At 39.7% G+C, this 23,150-nt stretch overlaps 1 protein-coding gene and 1 long non-coding RNA gene across 2 annotated transcripts in view; one reads left to right on the top strand and one right to left on the bottom strand.

The window, feature by feature from the left end:
• The window catches only part of LOC147874005 (uncharacterized), a 31,374-nt gene extending 9,713 nt beyond the window's left edge, over nt 1-21,661 (bottom strand). Inside the window, exons 1-2 of the mRNA XM_087348075.1 lie at nt 21,579-21,661; nt 5,160-5,232 (exon numbers count right to left, since the gene is read on the bottom strand). Coding sequence (XP_087204201.1) covers nt 5,160-5,229 — 70 coding nt within the window. The 5' untranslated portion in view covers nt 5,230-5,232; nt 21,579-21,661. The remainder of the gene's footprint in view (nt 1-5,159; nt 5,233-21,578) is intronic.
• LOC147874004 (uncharacterized) lies at nt 21,655-22,613 on the top strand. The gene is made up of 2 exons (XR_015534984.1): nt 21,655-21,748; nt 22,246-22,613. It is a non-coding gene; the product is annotated as an uncharacterized LOC147874004 (long non-coding RNA).
• The last annotated feature ends 537 nt before the right edge of the window (nt 22,614-23,150 follow it).

Raw genomic sequence — 23,150 nt, 5'->3', positions numbered from 1 at the left:
GGCAAATGTCCACACTTCGAGTTTCAAATGACAGTTACTTGTGCTGACTACGTAAACCTTTCGGAATTGTAACGTGCGTCAGCTGGGGTATTAAATGCGTGGAAAAGTTAGCAGAGGACATGATGCAGGTAATGGCGATGTCAAAGAGCGAAATTAGGTCCATCATTTAAATTACTCTTTTAACACGCTGTTTTTAGCGACATTTGAAATTAGTCGTTACATATCAATGTACAGAGCTATATTTAAAAAAACATTATAATACAAGAACATTTTCACATTATTTACATAAATTTAATGAACTTAAATAATAACTGGAAGCATATATCAGTATTTTTTGTCATAAAAATTGCTGAACAGATTTAGACGACATTTTGTATTGGCTGTGTGCATATAAGTTGTCTGTTCAATTTCATGTTGAATCGATATGGGAATATACTTCGATTCTAAACGAAGCTCAAATCGAATTTTTACCAGCACGTAAATTTCGTTTGTTACATCAGAAATATAATAGAATTCTTGTCTTCAGGTCTCTCCAAATTTGTTACATGCCTGCCCACTGTTTTCTTTTTTGTAGCTTTCAGAATCTGGTTTCTGGCTACCGCTTTATGGCACTACACGTCCATTACATTTGGTGTGCAGAAAATATTATACTACAGAGTGGATAACAACAGTTTAAGTTTGATTTTAAAATCTGGTGAAGAACTGTTGTTTCGTGTTTTAGTATATGGCAAGCTAGAAGCGCTTTTCTTCAAAAATAAATCTGCGAACTTTGTCAACACGGCTTGGCGCGTCCTTATATTACGCACGGAGATAATCATCAGCTATGAAAATTGTAACGATACAAACACTGTAGAATATCTTAACAAAAAAGGCCTATAACTTCTTTGAAATGTTTCTCATTTTGTCACGATAAGCATTTTTGACAAATCTATTGTATTTTAATTTAAATTCGTGCAAGAAATAGTTCGGCAAGAACCAAAATTAAATATGACATCAGCGTGGATCCTCCACACCGAAATCCATTAGTGGGTTTAGGAACTGAAAAATTCGGAAGAATGTACGTACATTTACACTTTAATCTCTGTTCAACGGGTTTGAAAGTCCAGTGGTAACGAAACGTATCATCTGCTTTAATAATCAACGACTGTAAATTCTTTCACAAAGTGTACACGTAGGTTTCATATGGTTCTCAGAGCAAAGAGTGTTTTATTTCCTTATTTCTTTGAAATACAGACGCATCTGTTCTCTTTACGGTGCGGGCTTAATTTTTAAATAGCATTAAGATGAATTTCTGCTTTAAATGGTTAACAACATTAAGACATAAAACGTACATTCTTAGCCCTACCGACCTGTTGGGAGACAACAGGGCTTGCAGTTCATAAATCATTTAATTAGAAGTGACGATTGTGTTCTACGCTGATGCAATTGTAATGACGTGAAGTGGAACAGGTGGCAGACAGCCGCTAGCATCATGCAGGATGATGTAGCAATGCGCCCACACAAATCTGCACCGGATTTGGACCGCTGCTACAAACGGTGACCTCGGCCGCTTAACTGTATCGCGCGGCGGCACTGCGGACTATTTTCTCTGCTGTCTCGCGACAGATGTGCACCCCAATGGTACAATGACCAAACATTAGCCGTCATCTGTTGACTCTGTGTAGATTTTAATGCAATGAAACTGTTACATCACACAAGCCTATACGTAAATTTTAATTGCGAATTAATGTTACCGTCTTCTCTTACTTCAGACGTGTCCTTTCGGAGGAACAGTTCAACTCTTCGGAATCCTTCCGTGTTTCATTTCTAAATTTACGTGGCTGATCGATAGAGAAGATCTTAACATCGTTTCATTGTTTCAACGGTCGCAAAGTATCAGAAGCTTTTAAAGCGATAAAAAGCACTATCCATGCAGATAAAATAATCAGAATGTTGACAGTCGTTTATCACATGCATTTATTTATACAGAGACGGATATAGACCGAAACGAATTCGTTCGTAGGAAGAGCGGTAATTAACGGGAAATTCTCTTCATACGCACGTGGGACACGTTGCTGATTGCACGTTCTTTACAGGAAGTAAGTAAAGTGAACTCACCATGGAGAGGTCTGGTCTGCCTATTGCATGTTTCGTCTTCAGACCCAAAATACAAAACGCCACTGAATCGCTTCGAGTATTCATAGAGATAAAACATCGGAATAAACGAACGGATACGAGATGTACTGTATTCATTTGGAGTGCAGAATGCATAAAGATAGCCTTCAGACCGCGTTACAGGTAGGAGCAGTTCAGGAAATGCATACAACTAAGCCATCATACACTTTGAAACTTACAAATGGAACAAGATGTAGTGTAACATTTAAAAGATACGCGTCTAACAGGCGAAAATACAATATGTAAATTAATGTTTAAATTTATAGTTCCATTTATTTAAATATTAAAGACCAGTTTAGTTACTAAGACGTTACGTTTAGCTGATCATTTCCATTTTGAGTTTCATTTAGCAAAACTACTTTTGTTTTTCCAAAGTCTATATCGATGTTAACTTACACCATAAAAACAATTTTAACAAAGAAACACCAAAGTTTTTCAGATCAGTGGTTCCTGTCTGATAATTCTTTCACAGCACAGGAATAGTTAAATATGTAGCCAATGTGTTTCTTAATAACCACAGTTTTCTTCCTGTTTCCAAAATGCAGTATCTTACATTCCTCTGCAACTCCATGGAGCACAGATCATGTTGAGGAACTAATAGCAATTTTGCTGTCATGAAATTCCAGAACTTCTATTGAATTCGAAGGTTCATTAAATTATCCGTGTCTGGCGTTAAGATAAACCGAGTCCACTCCAATGCCCTTTCTTCCAGGTCAGATTACATAACTAGCTAATTGCCTATATAATATGCTCCATTTTATTTAATGGAACAGCCATTTTAATTTATGAAATAGAATTTAAAATGTTTGGTCGCCTGTTATTTATTTTTATTTAGTGTTCTGTCTGACGACAGGTCCATATGAACAGGATCCTTCCACCCTTTACTCGGACTGGGACCTGTTCATATACGTTCTTGGCAGATGATCCAGAAGTGGTTTGCCATTGCCTGTTACAAAACATTATTGCTGAACTGAGACGAGTAAGTACAGTATTCTGCCACCAACAGAGCGGCTAATGAAGAGGGTGAAAGCACTTCATTTCTGAACGAAACAGCATACAGTTATGTGAAAGTCGCCAGTGTGGACAAATAATACCGGTGGCACAAATTTTTGTACTTTTTAACCCATTTTCATTACTTTAAGAGGAAGGGTACTGTTACACATCTACGTTTGTGCCCTCTGCAAGGACCTTCTACGAACGGTTTCAAGCCGAAGCTCGTCTAAATCCGCTTTCCGTAAACTTATTTCATCCGCGGCGTACACTGATTTGTCAAATACACGTCGTGGCACTCCACGAAGTTGCGCCTCTCCAAAAGAGAGTACGAAGTTATAATACGTGTCTACATATAAATACTTGCCCTATAATAATGCCGACATGGAAAAGAATTACACATGTTAGATGAAACTAATGATGATAAACCAATGTAAGAGTGCCTATTAGAAGTCTAATTATGAAAAATTAGACATCGCCTTTTTCTTATTGTTACGCGCGAATATTCAATTACTTAAAAAAAATGCTCTGCTCTTTAGAAACACTGTAGCGGTACACCGGTTGCGTAACACTGATCTAAATAACACAGTCCGTACCTCAAAGAAAACACAACTCGGCTATTACAAAGATCAAATGGTTAATGCTGTTGGAGGAAATAACTGCTGTTCAATCTGAGAATCATACAAAACCTGTCGTATCTTTATTCGCTCTTGGTAGCTTCTCTTTTGTTTGCCCTCCATACGTTGCCTGGAATTCCGTAACATTGACGGTCTCGATCCGACCCGAAACAGAACAAAGGAAATTAGTCTATTTCATCACATTGCTTTATATTTTAAAGTTATTTTAATGCTTCGATGTAACTGGTCTTGTTTGGCAGTTATTATCATTATTATTATTAGGTGGGGAATATTACAAATTGTGAAGTTCCTTACATTTCGAAATACAAAAATGTGTGTAATGCCAAAGGCAGTTAATTCTGTCATTTCTGCCTTGTAACAAACCAACTAGTTGCGTGCAGGTTTTATCTATAGGCCCACATCTTACGCCACGTTGAAATTTTCCACACTTCCTGGACTCCTAGCTTCCTGGAAGGTCGCTGATCTCTTCATACGTACAGCTGCCTACATTGGGAAAGAGTCTTATTGCTTTGACGGCTGGCTTCTTGTCTCTTAAAGCCTTTCCTACTTTAATCCTCTGGATCCCAAGATTCTCTAAGTAATATTTAAACATTCAGTTCGTACCGCAAAAAATACACAACCCGCCATGATAAAGATAAACTGGCTAATACTGCGTAAGGAAATGACTAACTGTATGGGACAGGGTCCTTCTTGAGAAGCTTATAGCCACTCAGCTAGTCAAGAAATTAACAGTTTTTCATGGATCCCGAAAGTTCATTGTCATTTTCACAAGTGTCAACCACCGGAGAGTAAGATAAATCGAGTTCGAACCCTCACACCGCATTTTTAAAAGGCATTTTAATATTGTCCTCCCATCTGCCTAGGTGAGCATAAAAGTAGCATAATTTAATTTATCGAGGACTGAAGATGTCTGTCTTCTGGGATGTTTTACCGTTATAATGGAGTCGGCAAGCACCTCTGAAAAGTCGGTAAATTTCTACCAGACTGCACAACGTAATATTGCGGAAGACAGCCATCTTCATACTCTCCACCGTGAGAACCTGAAATCTCACTCACTGAAGACTGGTTTTAAGATTATTAGATACACTGTACACAAACCAATCATTCTGTCTCACATTAAGAGATGTGGTACAATGCCGATATGTCTCAATGATGATAATATTCTGGGTTTTGGCGTCGTAGATACCAACGTTTAGGAGAAACATACTGTTTCCATCTTCAGGGCAGAAGATGGCGACAGTATGTCTACAGTCTGCGGAGCGACAAAACCCAGTCTCACCGCCGTGAAAATCTCAAATTTAAATACATTCCAATCTGTAAATTGTCTGTTACTTCCTTGAATGGATGTAAGTTTGCTTTTGAGCTGGTCAGACTCACCTGGGAGCCCGGGGGAAGCGGTTGTCCACACAGACAGCTGACAAAGCAACAGCGCCTCTAGTTTCCACATTCCCTGTAAGAAACGTCAACACAAGGTGACTGACCGAACACATTACATAATGATTGGACTGGTTGCAGGTATGAGTGAACGGGGAAGGATTTAACAGCAGTCAGCAAATGGTTCCTGACTAGAAGAAGTCACGCCAATGATACATAAAACTCCGAAAATTTAATTAATGAACTCTTAGGTATGCGAAATGTTTCCGGAGGTTTACTATAAAAAATTAGTAATTATTGTTATTATTCTAGGCACATTCGCAATTATTGTATGTGCGTTGCATTGTTAGCCTATGGCAGTTCCGTTTCAATTGTGAAGAAAAGTGATTGGCGAAATATTGTTTAAATTTGCATAGTAAAAGAAATGGTAGTGCAGAATGGGCGTCTAATATGATATGAAGAACACCCGAGAGAAATTATAGACAAATTGATATAGACACAAAAATGCATTAATTTTATTTAAGTAATACTTAAAAAAAATCAGTCCGTTTTTTTAAAATAAAGCACAACTCTTATCAATTACAAAGATCAAGTGGTTAATATTGCTTAAGAAGACAACTTCCGTTTATTTTTAAAATCATAAGAACTCCGTATTCACTCTGTGAACAAAGTTAAGAGGCAATGATTGTTCAAGTTGATGCTATATATTTCCTACTGTTTTTCATACAAATATTTCAAACAAAAAAAATCAGTTTTTAATATATATTATAAAGTTGCACGTACGACGAGCCGGGTAATAAGGTATAAAGTATTTAGCAAAGATTTAAACTTTATGTGAATGGCGGTTTATACAGGACATATAACAAGCAAATTCCACACAGCAGAATTAGTCTTGAGAAGATAGTAGTCGTTCAAATTGACAAGAAATTCTCCGCCCATCACCGGTACGTATAACAGCCACATGAATCCAATACACGTACCCCGTTTCATTCTACAAGATTCAACTTAGTATTATTCTCCCACCAACGACTGGGTCTTCCAAGTGGTTTCTTCCGACCGTGTTATATTAGACTGATTCGAACCAAAATAAGATTCCTGATAGTAGGATTTGAGGTTTTCACAGTGGTGAGTATGAAGATTTCTGTCTTCTGGGTTGTTGCGCTGTGTAGTCTGGTCGATGTTAACCAACGTTTCAGAGGTCATACTGCCTCCGTCATCAGGGCGATGAGTATGAAGATTTCTGTCTTCTGGGTTGTTGCGCTGTGTAGTCTGGCCGATGTTAACCAACGTTTCAGAGGTCATACTGCCTCCATCATAAGGGCGATGAAGATTTTTATCTTCTGGGTTGTTGCGCTGTGTAGTCTGGTCGATGTTTACCAACGTTTCAGAGGTCATACTGCCTCCGTCATCAGGGCGATGAGTATGAAGATTTCTGTCTTCTGGGTTGTTGCACTGTGTAGTCTGGTCGATGTTAACCAACGTTTCAGAGGTCATACTGCCTCCGTCATCAGGGCGATGAGTATGAAGATTTCTGTCTTCTAGGTTGTTGCGCTGTGTAGTCTGGTTGATGTTTACCAACGTTTCAGAGGTCATACTGCCTCCATCATCAGGGCGATGAATATGAAGATTTCTGTCTTCTAGGTTGTTGCGCTGTGTAGTCTGGTCGATGTTTACCAACGTTTCAGAGGTCATACTGCCTCCATCATCAGGGCGATGAGTATGAAGATTTCTGTCTTCTGGGTTGTTGCGCTGTGTAGTCTGGTTGATGTTTACCAACGTTTCAGAGGTCATACTGCCTCCATCATCAGGGCGATGAATATGAAGATTTCTGTCTTCTAGGTTGTTGCGCTGTGTAGTCTGGTTGATGTTAACCAACGTTTTAGAGGTTGTACTGCCTCCGTCATCAGGGCGATGAGTATGAAGATTTCTGTCTTCTGGGTTGTTGCGCCGTGTAGTCTGGTCGATATTAACCAACATTTCAGAGGTCATACTGCCTCCATCATCAGGGCGGTGAGTATGACGATTTCTGTCTTCTGGGTTGTTGCGCTGTGTAGTCTGGTCGATGTTTACCAACGTTTCTGAGGTCATACTGCCTCCATCATCAGGGCATGAGTATGAAGATTTCTGTCTTCTGGGTTGTTGCGCTGTGTAGTCTGGTCGATGTTAACCAACGTTTCAGGGGTCATACTGCCTCCATCATCAGGGCGGTGAGTATGAAGATTTCTGTCTTCTGGGTTGTTGCGCTGTGTAGTCTGGTAGATGTTTACCAACGTTTCAGAGGTCATACTGCCTCCGTCATCAGGGCGAGTGCGAAACTGGTCTTTATCCTATGCCAGCTGTTTCCATTCCACAGCCTCACACCCTGTTTCCTAAAAATCTATTTGTCCTATCCAGCCCTAGGTGTTAGATGTGGTCTCTTCTGAAGGCAGCAATCTTCAGACTCACCGCAGTGAAAACCTCAAATCCTACGTGGTCTCTTGCCTTCAGTGTTTGCGACTAAAATTCTGTTTTTCTCATCTTTCCGATGCTTGCTACATACACCAACAATCTTATCTTCCTTGATGTGAGCATCTTAATATTTGGCGAAGGATATGCATTATGAAACTCCTCACTGTGCGCTTTTCTGCAGCGTCCTGTCGCTCAAAACCCTGTTTTCAAACTTCCACATTCAAGTTCTTTCCTCTTCATATGAGAGCCAATGCGTGACGCTTTGTGGGTTGTACTCATCCACAAGGAAGACAATCTATTCCGGCTGCAACTCGAAAGTTGTTTTATTGCCAAGACGTTAGAATCTGCCTTAGAGTCGCCTGTTATCAAACTAATTATCACAAAGACACGCCCAATTCTTGTGTAATTAACAGTTGTGTGCGAAGAAATCTTCACTGACAACAGAGCTCGCTTAGTGTAACACTGTCATGTTGGCTGCCCTGATTAAAGTATACGATTTCAGTTTGTCTGTTCACTTGTATTTAAGATCACTCAGTCCACCACAGACAAACTCTTAACGTACATGAGAAGATGAAGAATGTAATTCATAAAGTTTTCCTGATGAAAGAGGTTCTGATAATCGAGTAATTGCAGTAAAATCATTACGTCTGCATACGAGAAAACGTAAACTATTCCAGAAGAACACTTTCACGAGGTATAACCATACATTTGATGCTCTACAAAAATGTTTACGTAAACTGTGCTACTTTATATCAATGGTTTTATTTAAATTATCTGTACAAAATATTAATTCGGTGACCTGACTTTGTCCTCCGGCCCTCATTTTAATGACGCTTGTAACGGAATGGTTCATGTAGGCTTGCGCTCCACACAAAAACGGATAAAGCCTAATATTTCATACGTGAATTCAAATATGAATCCATAATAAGACAATACATGTGACACACAATAATTTTATTCCTTATATCTGCGTTCCATCAACTCTTCGTTTCTCGGAAAGAAAGGTTTGTTTCGACTTAGTCGTCCTTATCGAGGTCAAAAATCGTGAGCTTCTTCAGAAGAAACCACAGTGTTATGACGTCGCTTTTTTGTCAAATGGATTACGGGAATACGTGACGCGCATTTCTCCAACCTGGCGTACTTGTAAGGCCGACAACTTTGGATGAATTATACAGGAACACATCACTGCAAATTGCTTTCGTCAGAAAGAACTGGCTTTGTAAGGCTGCATTGTTTTTTTTTACTCCTGGCAGGCATTACATCCAAACCGCGAAATCACATTTCACTTTGCAGCTCTACAGTTCGATGGTATAAGGCAGATCGCATCAGAGGCAAAGAAAATATTTTTAAGTATGGAGCAAATAGCATTAACATGTGAGTAAAAAATAAATTAACTCGTCACGTGGTGCTTCTAATTTTGAAAATATCTGTCATATCTCACGCCGTGCCATAAGCTCGGATTGTTAGTCGCCTGTTTCTCACAGCAGAGGTCAGGGTTCGCTCCGAGGGCTGTCCATGTTGGACTACATGACAGTGGGACAGGTTTTCCTCCGAGTGCTTTGGCTTCCCCTGTCAATATCAATCCACCGTTGCTCGAGAGATGGACAAATGGGCCAGTGGCAGTCTCGCCCGGTCCTAACAGCGAGCAACATTTGAGTATAATCCAATAGTCTTATACTGACTGCGTCTAAAATGACCCAGAATACAAAGCGTGGCTGTATAATACGAAATATAAACCCCAATTATAGATATATAATCGTTATTTAAAACATTTTTCTGTGTGGTGTGTACTTAACGAAAGAACAAGGGAAATTGCTATCTCTCAAGGCGGCTAAATATTCTTCTGTTGAATAACTTTATTAACAGTACAAATTAAACTGCGATTTTCTGCATTGTGACTACATTTAATCTTAAGGTGGTTCTCGAAGTGGAGGGAAAACAGAAGTTGGTAACCACCTAAAAGACGTCGTAACTCAATAGACCAATTGACTTTCGCCGTAGTGGAAACCTAAGACCATCTGTTGTAGCTCTTCTATGCCAACGACACACACATACAGGTTACTGAAATAAATTGCCGAGACGACTGAACGGTGTAAAAATTTAATTCGGGAAAAGTTTGTTCCTTATCGAGTAACCTTCACATCCTCTGTCTTTCAAGAAATTTCAAATAACCGAATGACATCTGCTGCTTTCTGTCCTTTCCTTTCAGCTACTGTCCTCATAATCCCATTCTAAAACTTTACATTCGCAAATAAATTAAAAGCAGGTTATTGGGGAATTCTTGCTAACCATTCACTTTAGAAAGTTTTGTGTTTCTGTCTGCTATGTAAAAGTGTAAAAATACAACTATAATTTGACCTATCGTTTTGTACGGTTTCAAACTTGGTTTCTTACATTGGGAAGTAATGGACTGAGGGTTTTTGAAAACAGGGTGTTGGGGAGGTTTTTGGATCAAAGAGGGAGGTAGCGAAAAGGGACTGGAGGAAAATAAATAATGAGGAGCTTTATAATTTATGTAGCAAGGACCTCTGAAACGTCGGTAAACTTGTGTTAGATTACAAGGCTCTGAAACCTACGAGACAACCATCTTCAGACTCAAATCACACATGTATTTTCATGTTTGCATGCGTGTTATTCCTTTAGGACGAGAGGCCACGTTTCACAGGTAAATATTAGTTTCAACTTTATATTTATAGGAAAAACAACGCGAAAACGAGGCTGACTGAACCAATCAGCTACAAGCATCTCGAATTTTATTTGCTCTTATTTTCTTCATTAATGTAGGCTAATTTTTATAACTGTCGTTCCAAAATATTTGACTTTGCTAAGGGAATATTAATTTAATGATTTTACTAAATGCAACCAGAAAGATGGCAGAGAAATCTTTTAAATTTAATACGTTGGATGTACCTAAAAGTGGAGCCGAGTAGTTAGCATTCCTACTTCGTATCGTGAAGTTCCGGGTTCAAATATCGCCCCGGGGATATGTTATCCTAACAGATTTTTCGTGTATTTCCTTAAGTCCCTTCAGGAAAATGGTGGGATAATTGTTCAAATAAGGCCACTCCATTTCCTTTCCGATTTATTATCCATCAATCATCCTACTACCCCGACTCTACATACAAGGTGTCCCAAAAGATGTATACACAGTATATGAAATATTAACCTTTTGTGTATTCGTACTTTTTGGACATTCTGTAGTTTGTACTGCTGATAGCATTTAATCCATTATTAAACAAATAAATAAATATGTTGCATAATTAATTACGAAGAGTGTAAAAGTGATTTATGTTTCGTATTTTCCGTTCGTCACGTTTGAAGTGGACAAAAATAGAGCACCGTCTGTACACTTTGGTGGCCTTGAAAACGGTTTCACAAAATCGCCAGAGACCTACTTCTGTTCATTAGAAGTCTTATTACGGCCAATGTTGGCGTTAACGGTGACTCAGCAAAAGAGCTTAGGAGCTTTCTGCGCCAGACTGATAGCTGAAGCTGCCTTAGCTGCACTTTTCTCTTTTCGTGTGTTAGCAGAATTTTATCACAAAACAACAGCAAGTACTGAGAGGTCAAGAACTACTTCACCGGCGAAAAATTTACGGACACAAAGGGGTGTAGTGAAAGGAGGACAGTAAGTTGATATAGTCTGGTATACACGGAACAATCCGTTAAGAGTTTAAATGTATTCGCTTATTTAGAAGTTTCCTGCCTATATGAAACCGGAATGGTCCTAAACGTGGTCTGAAAGCTAGCATTGTATCCTAAGAACTTCTTAGCTTCACATTTTCTATCTTTAAGATTCACTTTAGTCATATCTTCGCATCTGCTTAGTAGCATTTCCCCACGGTTTTCTGATCAAAGTTTTATTTAACATATCCTTCTCTACTCCATGCGTGCTACAAGTACTGCCCACAATGTCATCCTACTCTTGGGTGCAAACAGAACCGCTCAGACAGAACGTTTCGATGGCGGATTTTTCTATGATTCTCTAAACGTTTGCGACAATACTTGTTTCATTACACCAGTTATTATTATTTCGAGAAAATCAAATTTAATGATGGTATTAAAACGTGTCGAAATGCTGCAGACGACGGACGTCTCATGGCTTTGTAGGCTTTGTGGTTTTCATAAAGTAATACAAGGACTCCATAAAGCAGGTTTCTTTTAGAGAAACGAACGTCACTGAGTCAAGAGATTTGTTGCTCTTATGGAATCGTAACATTCATTATCGTGTTTACAAGAGGACGCAGCTGGTTCGTATCCTGAACCAGCTCAATCCAGCCCACACCCAAAGTTCATGATGATTTGCTGCTTGGTAAGGTCTATGGCACATTTCGGTCTGCGGTGATCTGTGATTGTCAGCGATGATATGATTAGTATAGTAAAGACTCTGAGGAAGACCCCTTGATGCCACGAATCTCACATGAATTAATCTGGGACTGAACCCGGGCATCAGCGGTGAGAAGCCTGTGGTACTGCCTGTGAAATGTAAAAAATTCAATTGTCCATATCCTGCCCTGTCTTAGCCTCTTTTGCTCCATTGTATTCTGTTTTCATTGAGATCGATTGTGTCACGCGCTTGGCGATTTTCATCTCGGGTTCTGTGATTGGTTTGAGGAACCAGCAGCTTATAGGAACGTCACAGTGCGGTGAAGAATCTTCCTAGCGTCGCACTCGCTCGTCTAACTGTTTCTGCGATCAAGTCAAAGCCCTCCTGAGTAGCGAAACCATGGTACGCTGAAGCAATGAAACTTGTCTCCCACAACATCGAATATCGTTACCCGGTTCAGTTACTAATATTTACAAGGTTACGCTGTAAACCAGAGAAGTACAAACAGCAAAGGTCGCTAACCTCTGGTAGACTCCCACCTCACCTTACGGTTTGTTTGGTTTACGACGTTCTGTGTTGTAATAAAGCGCAAAAGAGAATGAGAGAGACAGAGGAAGATAAGTAAAACAGAAGAAAATTACAGGAAACTCTATAATCAAATTTCGCACCAACTCGTTTCGTGACATGAAACTCAGACTTCATAAAAATATCTAAAACTTGTTTGAAAGGTTTTTCAAGATGACATATAATTAACGAAATTCAACGACAGTTATTTGTGCCTCTGTATCGCGGGCTGTCTCTACTGTAGATTAGGCGAGATAAGATGTTTCTGTTGCTTAACTAAGCACCACGCCATGAACACGTATGGGGGAATGGCGTTATAACTTCACGCCTTCTTAATAGGTGAACAGTAGTCAGCGTCACGCCTTTCCGTTTCACTTCCGAAGAAGAAATTCTAGTTGGCTACTGCAAAAATAGAATCCTTGTTAGACGCTACTACTTAGGCTCATCTAGAAGGCAACGCAGAGGGAATCAAGGAGACGTGTGTTCATATCTCGTCAGGAGACTAGAACAGAATCAGGTCTGCACGGACCTGGGCCTCGGCACGATTAAAATAACAGCAGACGTTATATAGAACACTTAGGGGTTTTCTCGGGCCATTTTATTTTTATCAAAGAAAAATTATTCGTAGTTTCGTTCATCTTAGGCTCGTGACACAGTAAGGCTCCAGAAACAGATTCCACGGACTTGATTTTCTCGGGGATTTTCGTAGCTGCCCCCTTCCAGAAAGAATTCGAAGTTAACACTTTATCAATTTGGCATTCGATATCTTTGTGCCGTTCCTCAAGCGTTAAAATATCCCGAGATGTTTTTAGAGAGTCATTAAATAATTCATTCAAGGATTAATGACAATTATGCATTAAAAATCACGTTTAATGACACGACAGTCAGAGCATATTGTAAACAGATCGGGCTTAATTCAGAATGGAATAAAAGTAAGTCGGGCTAAGGTGTGGATAAGGTCATGTTTCAATATAAATTTATTCCTCGCGACGGGTGAAATACTAAAATTTCTCCCGTGTAGATCCCTATCATATCGTGGGCTTATAAAATGTAGCTAAAGAATCTTTTGGAACTGTACCGAGTTTAGATATGTAGGAATAACACTGACAGATCAAATTACATTCAGAGAGTATCAGTTAGCGTTATGAATTCAAAAATGGTGAGGAAAACGGGGTACGTAGGCTGAAATTTAGTCCAAGTTAACTGAAGGTTAGAAACCATTTGGTAGGTCTAGATAGGAGGATGATATTAAAATAGATTCTAATAAATAGGAGGGCAAGATGTGAACAAAATTCATACGACTCGGGATTTGCGCTGTGTTAGTTTATTGTAAACACTGTAATGAATCACGGATGAATCGCCCTGATGACGGAGGCAGTATGACCTCTGAAACGTCGGTAAACATCTACCAAACTACACAGTGCAACAACCCAGAAGACAGAAATCTTCATACTCATCGCCCTGATGATGGAGGCAGTATGACCTCTGAAACGTTGGTTAACATCGACCAGACTACACAGCGCAACAACCCAGAAGACAGAAATCTTCATACTCATCGCCCTGATGACGGAGGCAGTATGACCTCTGAAACGTTGGTTAACATCGACCAGACTACATAGCGCAACAACCCAGAAGACAGAAATCTTCATACTCATCGCCCTGATGATGGAGGCAGTATGACCTCTGAAACGTTGGTTAACATCGACCAGACTACACAGCGCAACAACCCAGAAGACAGAAATCTTCATACTCATCGCCCTGATGACGGAGGCAGTATGACCTCTGAATCGTTGGTTAACATTGACCAGACTACACAGCGCAACAACCCAGAAGACAGAAATCTTCATACTCATCGCCCTGATGACGGAGGCAGTATGACCTCTGAAACGTTGGTAAACATCGACCAGACTACACGACGCAACAACTCAGAAGACAGAAATCTACATCGCCCTGATGATGGAGGCAGTATGACCTCTGAAACGTTGGTTAACATCGACCAGACTACACAGCGCAACAACCCAGAAGACAGAAATCTTCATACTCATCGCCCTGATGACGGAGGCAGTATGACCTCTGAAACGTTGGTAAACATCGACCAGACTACACGGCGCAACAACCCAGAAGACAGAAATCTTCATACTCACCGCTGTGAAAATCTCAAATCTTACACAGTTAGCGTTTAATTTGGAAATATTTTATCGTTTCGTCTCATGTCTAAATACGAAACCATTAAAATTTACATTCTAACATTTCCTGTCGTTATCAGTAACAGACACTAAGCGGGTGTTTACGATTTTAAAATGTGATATTAACACCGATTCCGACTCTCATTAAATGTTGAACGATCTCCGGTTTTTCAGACGAAACCCAGGTTATGTGCAGTGTGAGTACAAATCTTGTAATTCACCCAACTATATTTGGGCCTACTCATACTTGAAACTCAGGAACCAACCTCAGAAACTTAATTAATTCGGTGTTGTACCAAAACCACCAATCACGGAAAATCTAAGTCCTTCACACTATTCCCAAGCCTTGCTCCCCAGATGAATTCAATTGAATAGTTTAATTACAGGAGTAAACTTCGCTGTCATAGCAATTAAACTTGTTACGCGCGAAATGGAAAGAATAACTGTTGATGTCATGGCGTAGCCTTCTGCATTGGTCTGTCGAGCGCACGAAGCAACACAGGAACGCTCGTACTCAACATTATCTGCAAAAACCAACTTCGCAGCAACATGGTCCATTTATACACACATCTTTGACAATTTAAATGAAGACTGTCTTTTGTTCAAGTACCTGGTACATCTGGTTTTCTGTCTTTAACTAGTAATCACGTAACCAATGCGTAGCCCAAACACGGAGTGCTCAAACAGACCCAAAGAGGTTTACTATGTATGATTTGAGGTTTTCACGGCGGTGAGTATGAAGATTTCTGTCTTCTGGATTGTTGCGCTGTGTAGTCTGGTCGATGTTTACCAACGTTTCAGAGGTCATACTGCCTCCGTCATCAGGGAGATTCTTAGTATGAAGATTTCTGTCTTCTGGGTTGTTGCGCTGTGTAGTCTGGTCGATGTTTACCGACGTTTCAGAGGTCATACTGCCTCCATCATCAGGGCGATGTTTATGAAGATTTCTGTCTTCTGGGTTGTTTCGCCGTGTAGTCTGGTAGATGCCCACCAGCGTTTCAGAGGTCATACTGCCTCCGTCATCAGGGCGATTCATCCGTGATTCATTACAGTGTTTACAATAAACTAACACAGCGTATGAATTTTGTTCACATCTTGACCTCCTATTTATTAGAATCTATTTTAATATCATCCTCCTATCTAGACCTACCAAATGGTTTCTAACCTTCAGTTAACTTAGACTAAATTTCTGTACTCATTTTTAGCCTACGTACCCCGTTTTCCCCACCATTTCTGAATTCAATACCTTAATATGTATTGATGATTAGCCTACAAATTACGAAGCTCCTTATTAACTAAATGGAGGAGAGGCCTGTTTTGATAAGCTGACTGTACTATAAGCTATAACCAAGAAATTCCCCGATGTTTATGGAATCCAAAGGTTCATTACCGTGGTCACAACAGCCCCCATACAGTTGACACCCTGAGTCAGAAAAACCGAATCAATATCATCCAAACCTATTTACCCAAAATACATTTTAATATTATTCTCCCATCTACACTTAAGTCTTTCGAGTGGTCCCCTCCTCGGTTCTTTTTGAAGATTACTGAGCGAGATTTTCCTACTTGTAATGCCTGTTTGCCCATCATATATTGTCTTTATAATGCAATGTTTGAAAGAAAGAAGGTAGTTTGTGGTATGTACCTAACGTAAACAGTCTTTACGCACCTGTGCCTATATTCGAAACAGAAAAATACAGTTTTCTAGAGTTCTCTCTTCCAAGTATTGACACATTTTATACGACGCGCCGTTTGGGAGAAACAGGATAGGACAGACAAACAGAGTGACTTAGACTGTTATATTTCTATAATATTTAAGGTTTACATAGCAGTGAAAGGTTAGATTAATTTTTCACCTTGAAGACGGCGGCATTATATTCCTCCGAAACATTGGCAACCACCTACAAAACCATTTTGCATTACAATTCAGAATATCTCGAAATAAAATATCTCCTACATTATTTGACGATGAATAACCACAGTTGATAGATCGTTGTTACATATCGTACGATTTACCTATCCGATTTATTACTCATAATCACAGCAGATCTCATTCTGTAACAATATCTTCGGCAGTTGAAATAATAATCGAATAATCAACGTGGTTCTAGACTTGGGACAATGGGGGATATTTCGATGATGCTCTTACCCTATATTGGACAAAGGGGGTCTACATGATTGGTGACGATAAAATGTGATGTTTCATTTGGACACGTGACACCGGGAATAGAGAAGTAGGAAGACAATTTGTTTTGAATCTGTAAATATTCACAGGGTTTTGGTTTTATTTTTTATTGATGAAAGGCTCGGCTACTGCACGCATGAATGCGACAGGAAGTTGGTCTTTCCTGTTGGCAGATCAGTGCTCGGAGCGAACTGGTTTGGCGACGAAAGTGTTTCCACACTGCACGCCGGCGGAGAATAGAAATACGCATTGACCGATCAGACATAAAAGGCACTTATAAGAAAATGAACGAATGCAATGTCGAGAGAACATTTGTAAACAAGTACATTTTGAGGTTTTCTAGGCTGCAAGTCTGAAGATGGCTGTCTTGTAGAAGTTTACCAGCCTTTCAGAGGTCCCTGCTGCCACTATTGTGAGGGCGATACATCGCCCTCATGATGGAGGCAACCATCTTTATATATTAATATAAACAACAGTTCGTTTCTGAATAACGAAATCAATTTTATCGATCATCAGCATAAAATTATGAACTTTCAAACCATCAAAGTAGCTACTAAACTCCGCTTATCGAGATAATTAATGTTTTCTAAACCAGTTTCGAAATTCACAATATTTTCTGGAAACAGTTCATAAGAGTACATAAGTGGATCCCATCCTGATCCGTCCCAATCAGTTCACAACCTCCAATGCCTATCTCTCCATCTATTTCTGGCTAACCTAAGTGGCCTTTTCCCTTCTGGTTTTCCCACTGAATTTTGTATGCATTTTTCATTTCTTACATGTGTCTTTGGGAACAAGGTAGACCCCAAAAGGGGACATTTTGATACAAGAAGGAGATAGTGATAGCGTGTTGTAGGAAACTACAATGTTGCACTCTTCAACAAATATATCAGAATTATAAAACCGAGGAGCACGCGATGGGCGAGAAATTTAGAACGTACGGAACAGATGAGAAATATATAATTACACTCACATAACCTAAAGAGAAGGGACATCTCGTAGCTTTCTTCTAAAGGGTTTGCTGTATTCTCGAACATTTTCAAACAGCCACCGAGTCGTGCAATGGTATTTCGGATGCTAATAGTTTTATGATGACCGCAGTCAGAAATACAAAGTTTGATGTTAAGTGCGCAATTTTTTTTTTATCGTACAGACATCTTTCGCTGTTCCCCTCGCCAAATCTACATCATTAGCGTCAGAAGTGTCCGAACAATTTCTTCAACAGGTTCAAGGTTCTTGTTACAATCTTCAGTTGTGTTGGTAGCAGGCTGGTTGAAGTTCGTCTTCGAAAGCAGGAACCCTGCGTGGTGCTTTGCAGAATGCTTTCTTCGTGTTTGAATTTTTTTTTTACTTTACGAGATTATTTCGTAATATGCTCGGCTAACCTATTCAGGCCATGTGCTAAGCATTCCATGTGTATTAAATATTAATAAAACGTCTTTAGAACTGGTGATGAGAGATTTTACGATGTTGCATTTCTGCACAGAAGAATCTTTGTATCATCTACATTAGGATTTAAATTATCCAATCCTTCATTGATGAAGTAAGCAATTGATTAGCTCTTCAACTTCTCTAAAGTTTTCGAGGATAAAGATGGGGTTTGGAAGGCTTATCCGAATCCAATTTTTCAGGTACCATGTGGGATATTTACCCACCACGAACATAACCGGATGCAAGCATGACCAATATCCTCTCGTAATGATGCAGTCTACTCACTGCATGTACAGTCATCATTCATAAGCACCCTTTCACGTTTCTTTGGACGCTTGTAGCAACTGACGCAGCTGTATCAAATAACCGAACGACAATGAAATTGTTACGAGGTAAATGGATCTATCCAACAGATTGGTTTGGCAGTAAAAATAAATCTATAGCCGAATTCGTGCTGTATTATTGTTGGCAATTTAGCAAGGTCGAACGAGTGGGACATCTACTTAGTGATAAAAGTAAACTAAGGAAATGTAAGGAGAAGACCAGTCTTAGCAATGGAGGTTAAGTGACACTTGCAATGTTAATGCACTTCCGTCTTGCCAACAGCGCTGCATTCTCGTTACAAGACGCATCATGTCTCCATGACAACGTTTAACTGCCGTTTTGTTTTTCACATCAGCAAATGAAGAACGAATGTGTTCTGTTCATGTGACTTGGCACTTTCAAGCGGTAATCACCGGGTCAAAACGTAGTGGAAGTTTGCAGTAAACACATGCTTCATAGTCTCCATTCCGTGCGTTGTTTAGTTGGAGTCCAACGAACTGCTTATCTTGGACATCTGTGTTGTTTTGTTCTTCAGACAGTAAGTTTTCTAGATAATGCAACCGTGAAGTCTGTCTACGCAGTGTGGGTCGCCATGGCTTACGACAGAAGCGTCATATATATGGCAGATTTAGAGGAATGCTTGCTACAAGCCTGAAAAGTTACAGATTTAAGATTGAACTATATATAATTAATAATTTTACCTCTGTTTTCTTGTGGGTGTTAATTCAATCTCTTACATGAATAGAAAAACATCGATGATGTTTAAGAACAGAGTTGTAAAGAGACTATTTGATCCTGAGAGAGAGAAAGTGACAGGAAAAAATGTAATAGTCAGGAGGTTTATGATTTGTACTCGTCACCAAATATGTTTTAAGATGAGGGTGGAGGAGGGTACCGGCTTTTCCATGTTATTTGCCATGTTGAGCGTCAGTTTTTAAGGCCTATAAAGCTGGATGTACACCAAGGTAACTGCGAACTGCGGCTCAATTTCAACTAGACTGCCACCGCATCTGAACAAACACATGAGTCATAGGCCGCAATGTATACATCGGAAATCCTATCCCAACTGCAACGCACATGGAGAAAATTCGGGAACTCAGCCGAGAAGTAACCAGGCATGTCAGTTTCCTAGGAGTTGAATTTCCGTCCAGATGTGGAAAAGAAATATCTTGAAGAAAAAATATTTTATACGGGAACATTGCTTATACGACAAAGTAGCCCCGATCATTGTAGGCGAGATAAAACTGATCTTGAGTGACGCAGGATTGCGTAGGAATTAAAGGAGATAAATGGGTGTAAAGCGGGTGAACCCAATTCTCCCCTCCTCCTCCTACCCCATTATGAAATATCCACTGGATCAACATTACGTGGCATTGCGAAGGGTGAGAGAAATTTCCTGAATGAACACTCTTGCCTACGCAAAACTACTGAACTGACAAATGGTTTCCTCTATGTACACGCATTCAAGAAGCGACTGGGAAATGGCTGTCTTCTGGATTGTAGCGCCGTGTAGTCTGGTAGAAGTTTACAGACATTTCAGAGGTCCTTCCTGCCTCCGTCATCAAGGTCGCCCTAACAGAGGCAGAAAGCAGCTCTCAAACGTCGGCAAACTTCTACCAGACTACACGGCGCTAAAACCCAGAAGACTGCCATCTTTATGGTCACTGCAGAACGTCTGATACTACTTACGAAGCAAATGGTTTTCCACTAAAAAATTTGAGTTGTTGAAGTTTCATTGCAGTTTCTAGTTGCCTTGGTGTATATTTGTCCTAACATGCAGGCCTATGAGCATTTGTAGTATTAATTTATAATAATGGTACTGTTTAAACTGCAGAGCGTATAACAGGGAAATGTCCGAGGCATGTAAGAAATTATACGTAAGCACGCGCGCGCGCACACACACACACACACACACACACACACAAAGCTTCTGAAAATGTGAAGGCAAGACAACTTGGAAGAACTAGGCGTAGATGGGAGGATTTTTAAATTCTCGTGAACCTGGTTATGAACCTTCGGACTCATAAAAGGAGAGAAATATTTTCAGTAGTTGATGGACTATTAGCTTTTCAAGAAGAAATCTGCTTCATGGAATTGGTAACAATTGAGGTCATGTTTCTCCAAAAGAGTTAAGTGGGTCATTAGTCTGCATGGTTTTGCATGATTCAATACACTGTCCAGGCATACGCGCTAGACACAAACAAATCAATCTGAATAATCAATATTCTATTCAAGATTAAAATTGGGCTTCATGAATCAAAGTGAGCAGTGATACCGCTGTGCTAACGTCCTCGGTAACATCTGTCTCCAAGTCATAATTAAAGATGCACCAGAACCGCTAAGCAACGGTTATGTGCTTGAAAAAGCAGCACATATAACCTTCAATTAGGGTCAGTTCATTACAAAACTAAGGTAATAAGTGCACTTGACCTTGATTATTCCGAACCTCACGCGACTCCTTGGAATTTTATTGATACCAGAGAAGTCGATTGAACAGTTAAATTGTGTTCCATAAAAACGGGTAAATTCTAGACCTGTTGAACTACGTAATTTCTAATAAATTCAAACCTAACCCTGTAACATTTAGCAACGACTAACCGAAAAAAATATTATCAACAATTCTGGAAGCAAATGCACGTCAGAATTATAACGAATCCCCATTCCTAGAAATTCCTCTTAGTGACAGATATGTCGGCTAGCAATAACAGAAATCATTTCAGAAACGCAGGAGACACCGGAATTTTTCGTGATGTTAGTAAATTCCTGAACAGAAATCGTCAGAATTTTGAGGTCGAAAGAAATGGACATACAATTTTCAACTCCGAAAGTAATAGCTATTTATTCTGAGGATTATACGAAACTCTTAAATGCACTCCGTGGACAAATTCAGTTACCGAATGGTAAAGCAGACGTTACTTTAAAGGCTTAACCAATGGCCTGTTACGGCTCGCACTTACCACTCTGTAGGCGACTGCGGTGGAACTCAATGCGGCAGGCAACTTCTAACGTCACACGCTGTCTGCCAGGAGTTGATGACCACCATCAACAACACCAACAACGGCTCCACCTGGTGCCAGGTTACAGAAACTCATGTTGATTACTGCTGTGCCCAGGAAAATGGACCAAGGTAAGTTACGCCTGAGATGGCGCATCGGGTTTGGAGTTAGGCCTACTGTTGTAGGTTATTTTACAACGCTGTTTCAACTGTTTGAATTCTGTAGCAGTTACTGATGGTTGTGATGAATGAATCAGCAGGGAAGTGCAAGGTAAATGTCCTGACCTGTTTCACGGTACCAACTCCATGGAACAAAGTTCTTGAGAGGGAAATACTCGCTCGTCTTATCAAGGAAATTTTATGAAAGCTTAATGCTCATTACGGTATTCACAAAAGCCAGCTGCTGATCCATATCCTGAACCAGATAAATCTAGTCACAGACTCTTGTCTTATTTCTTCAGATCTATTTTAAATATCTTTCCATCTAGGTCTTCCCATAGGCTTTCCAAGTGATCTCTTGCCTTCACGTTTTCTGGATAAATTTCCCATGACAACCGTGTAATCGAATTTGAGGTTTTCACGGTAGTGAGTCTGAAGATGGCTGTCTTCTGGTTTGTTGCGCCGTGTAGCGTGGTAGAAGTTTACCGATGATGGAGGCAGCAAGGACATTTATCTTCATTGCTGCCATGAAAGAGAACGTAGAATGAGTGTTGTGAAGATTAATTTGAGGCCGGACTCGTGGTGGGACCGAGAACAATTCACGACTCATCATAGCCAAGAGCCAATTCAACAGAACTTCAGCGATCTGTATCGTGCACGGACGTAACTTTCTGCATGTGGGGGTACCATTACCTGATTTGCATGTGACTGATTATCTCGTGTTGGGAAACAGAAATCACTCTTAATGCAGGAGAGATAAATAGTAAACAAACGTAACCAAACCATACGTGTATAATAAATTGGAGTGCTGACAGATCTAATAAACAATAAATAGGAATTATTCTTTTTTTATTTCGTTAAACATAGACTTCATTATTCAATGAAATATTACTTGTTCAAACGATAGCTTTAAACATTAAATAAAGATATATTTTATATCGTCTTTCTACTTTTTGTACAAACAAGCTTTTTATAAGTTCGGTAACTTAAATTTTACCTTCATGTCCTGTATCCTAGGTGTCCGATGGAAAGTTTTACAAACAAGCTTTTTAAGCGTAATACTGTTTTGTTGAAATCCTCTAAATTATCCATGAATTGTAAAACGCAGGCGGACAGAGATATGTCTTTTATGCGTAAAGTTAATTTACCAAATGGAAAATACAAATATGTAATATATCAGGTTCTAGCGACAGCGAGTATGCAGATGACTGCCAGCTTTCTGGGATGTTGCGCCGTGTAGTCTGGTAGAAGTTTACCGACGTTTCAGTGGTGCTAGCTGCAACCATCATCTGTGCTAAAAATAATAGCTGTTATCCTCGTCTTCAACACACCCAGCAATATTAGGTGAGGAGTAAAAAAAAATTATGAAGCTCCT

This window comes from Zootermopsis nevadensis, unplaced genomic scaffold (genome assembly GCF_977971745.1).
Source record: "Zootermopsis nevadensis isolate Lab colony 2312 unplaced genomic scaffold, Znev_1.0 Znev_ptg000012l, whole genome shotgun sequence".
NCBI classification, from domain to species: Eukaryota; Metazoa; Arthropoda; class Insecta; order Blattodea; family Termopsidae; genus Zootermopsis; species Zootermopsis nevadensis.
The sequence above is the reverse complement of the archived record's forward strand: the minus strand, read 5'-3'. Positions and strand labels throughout refer to the sequence as shown.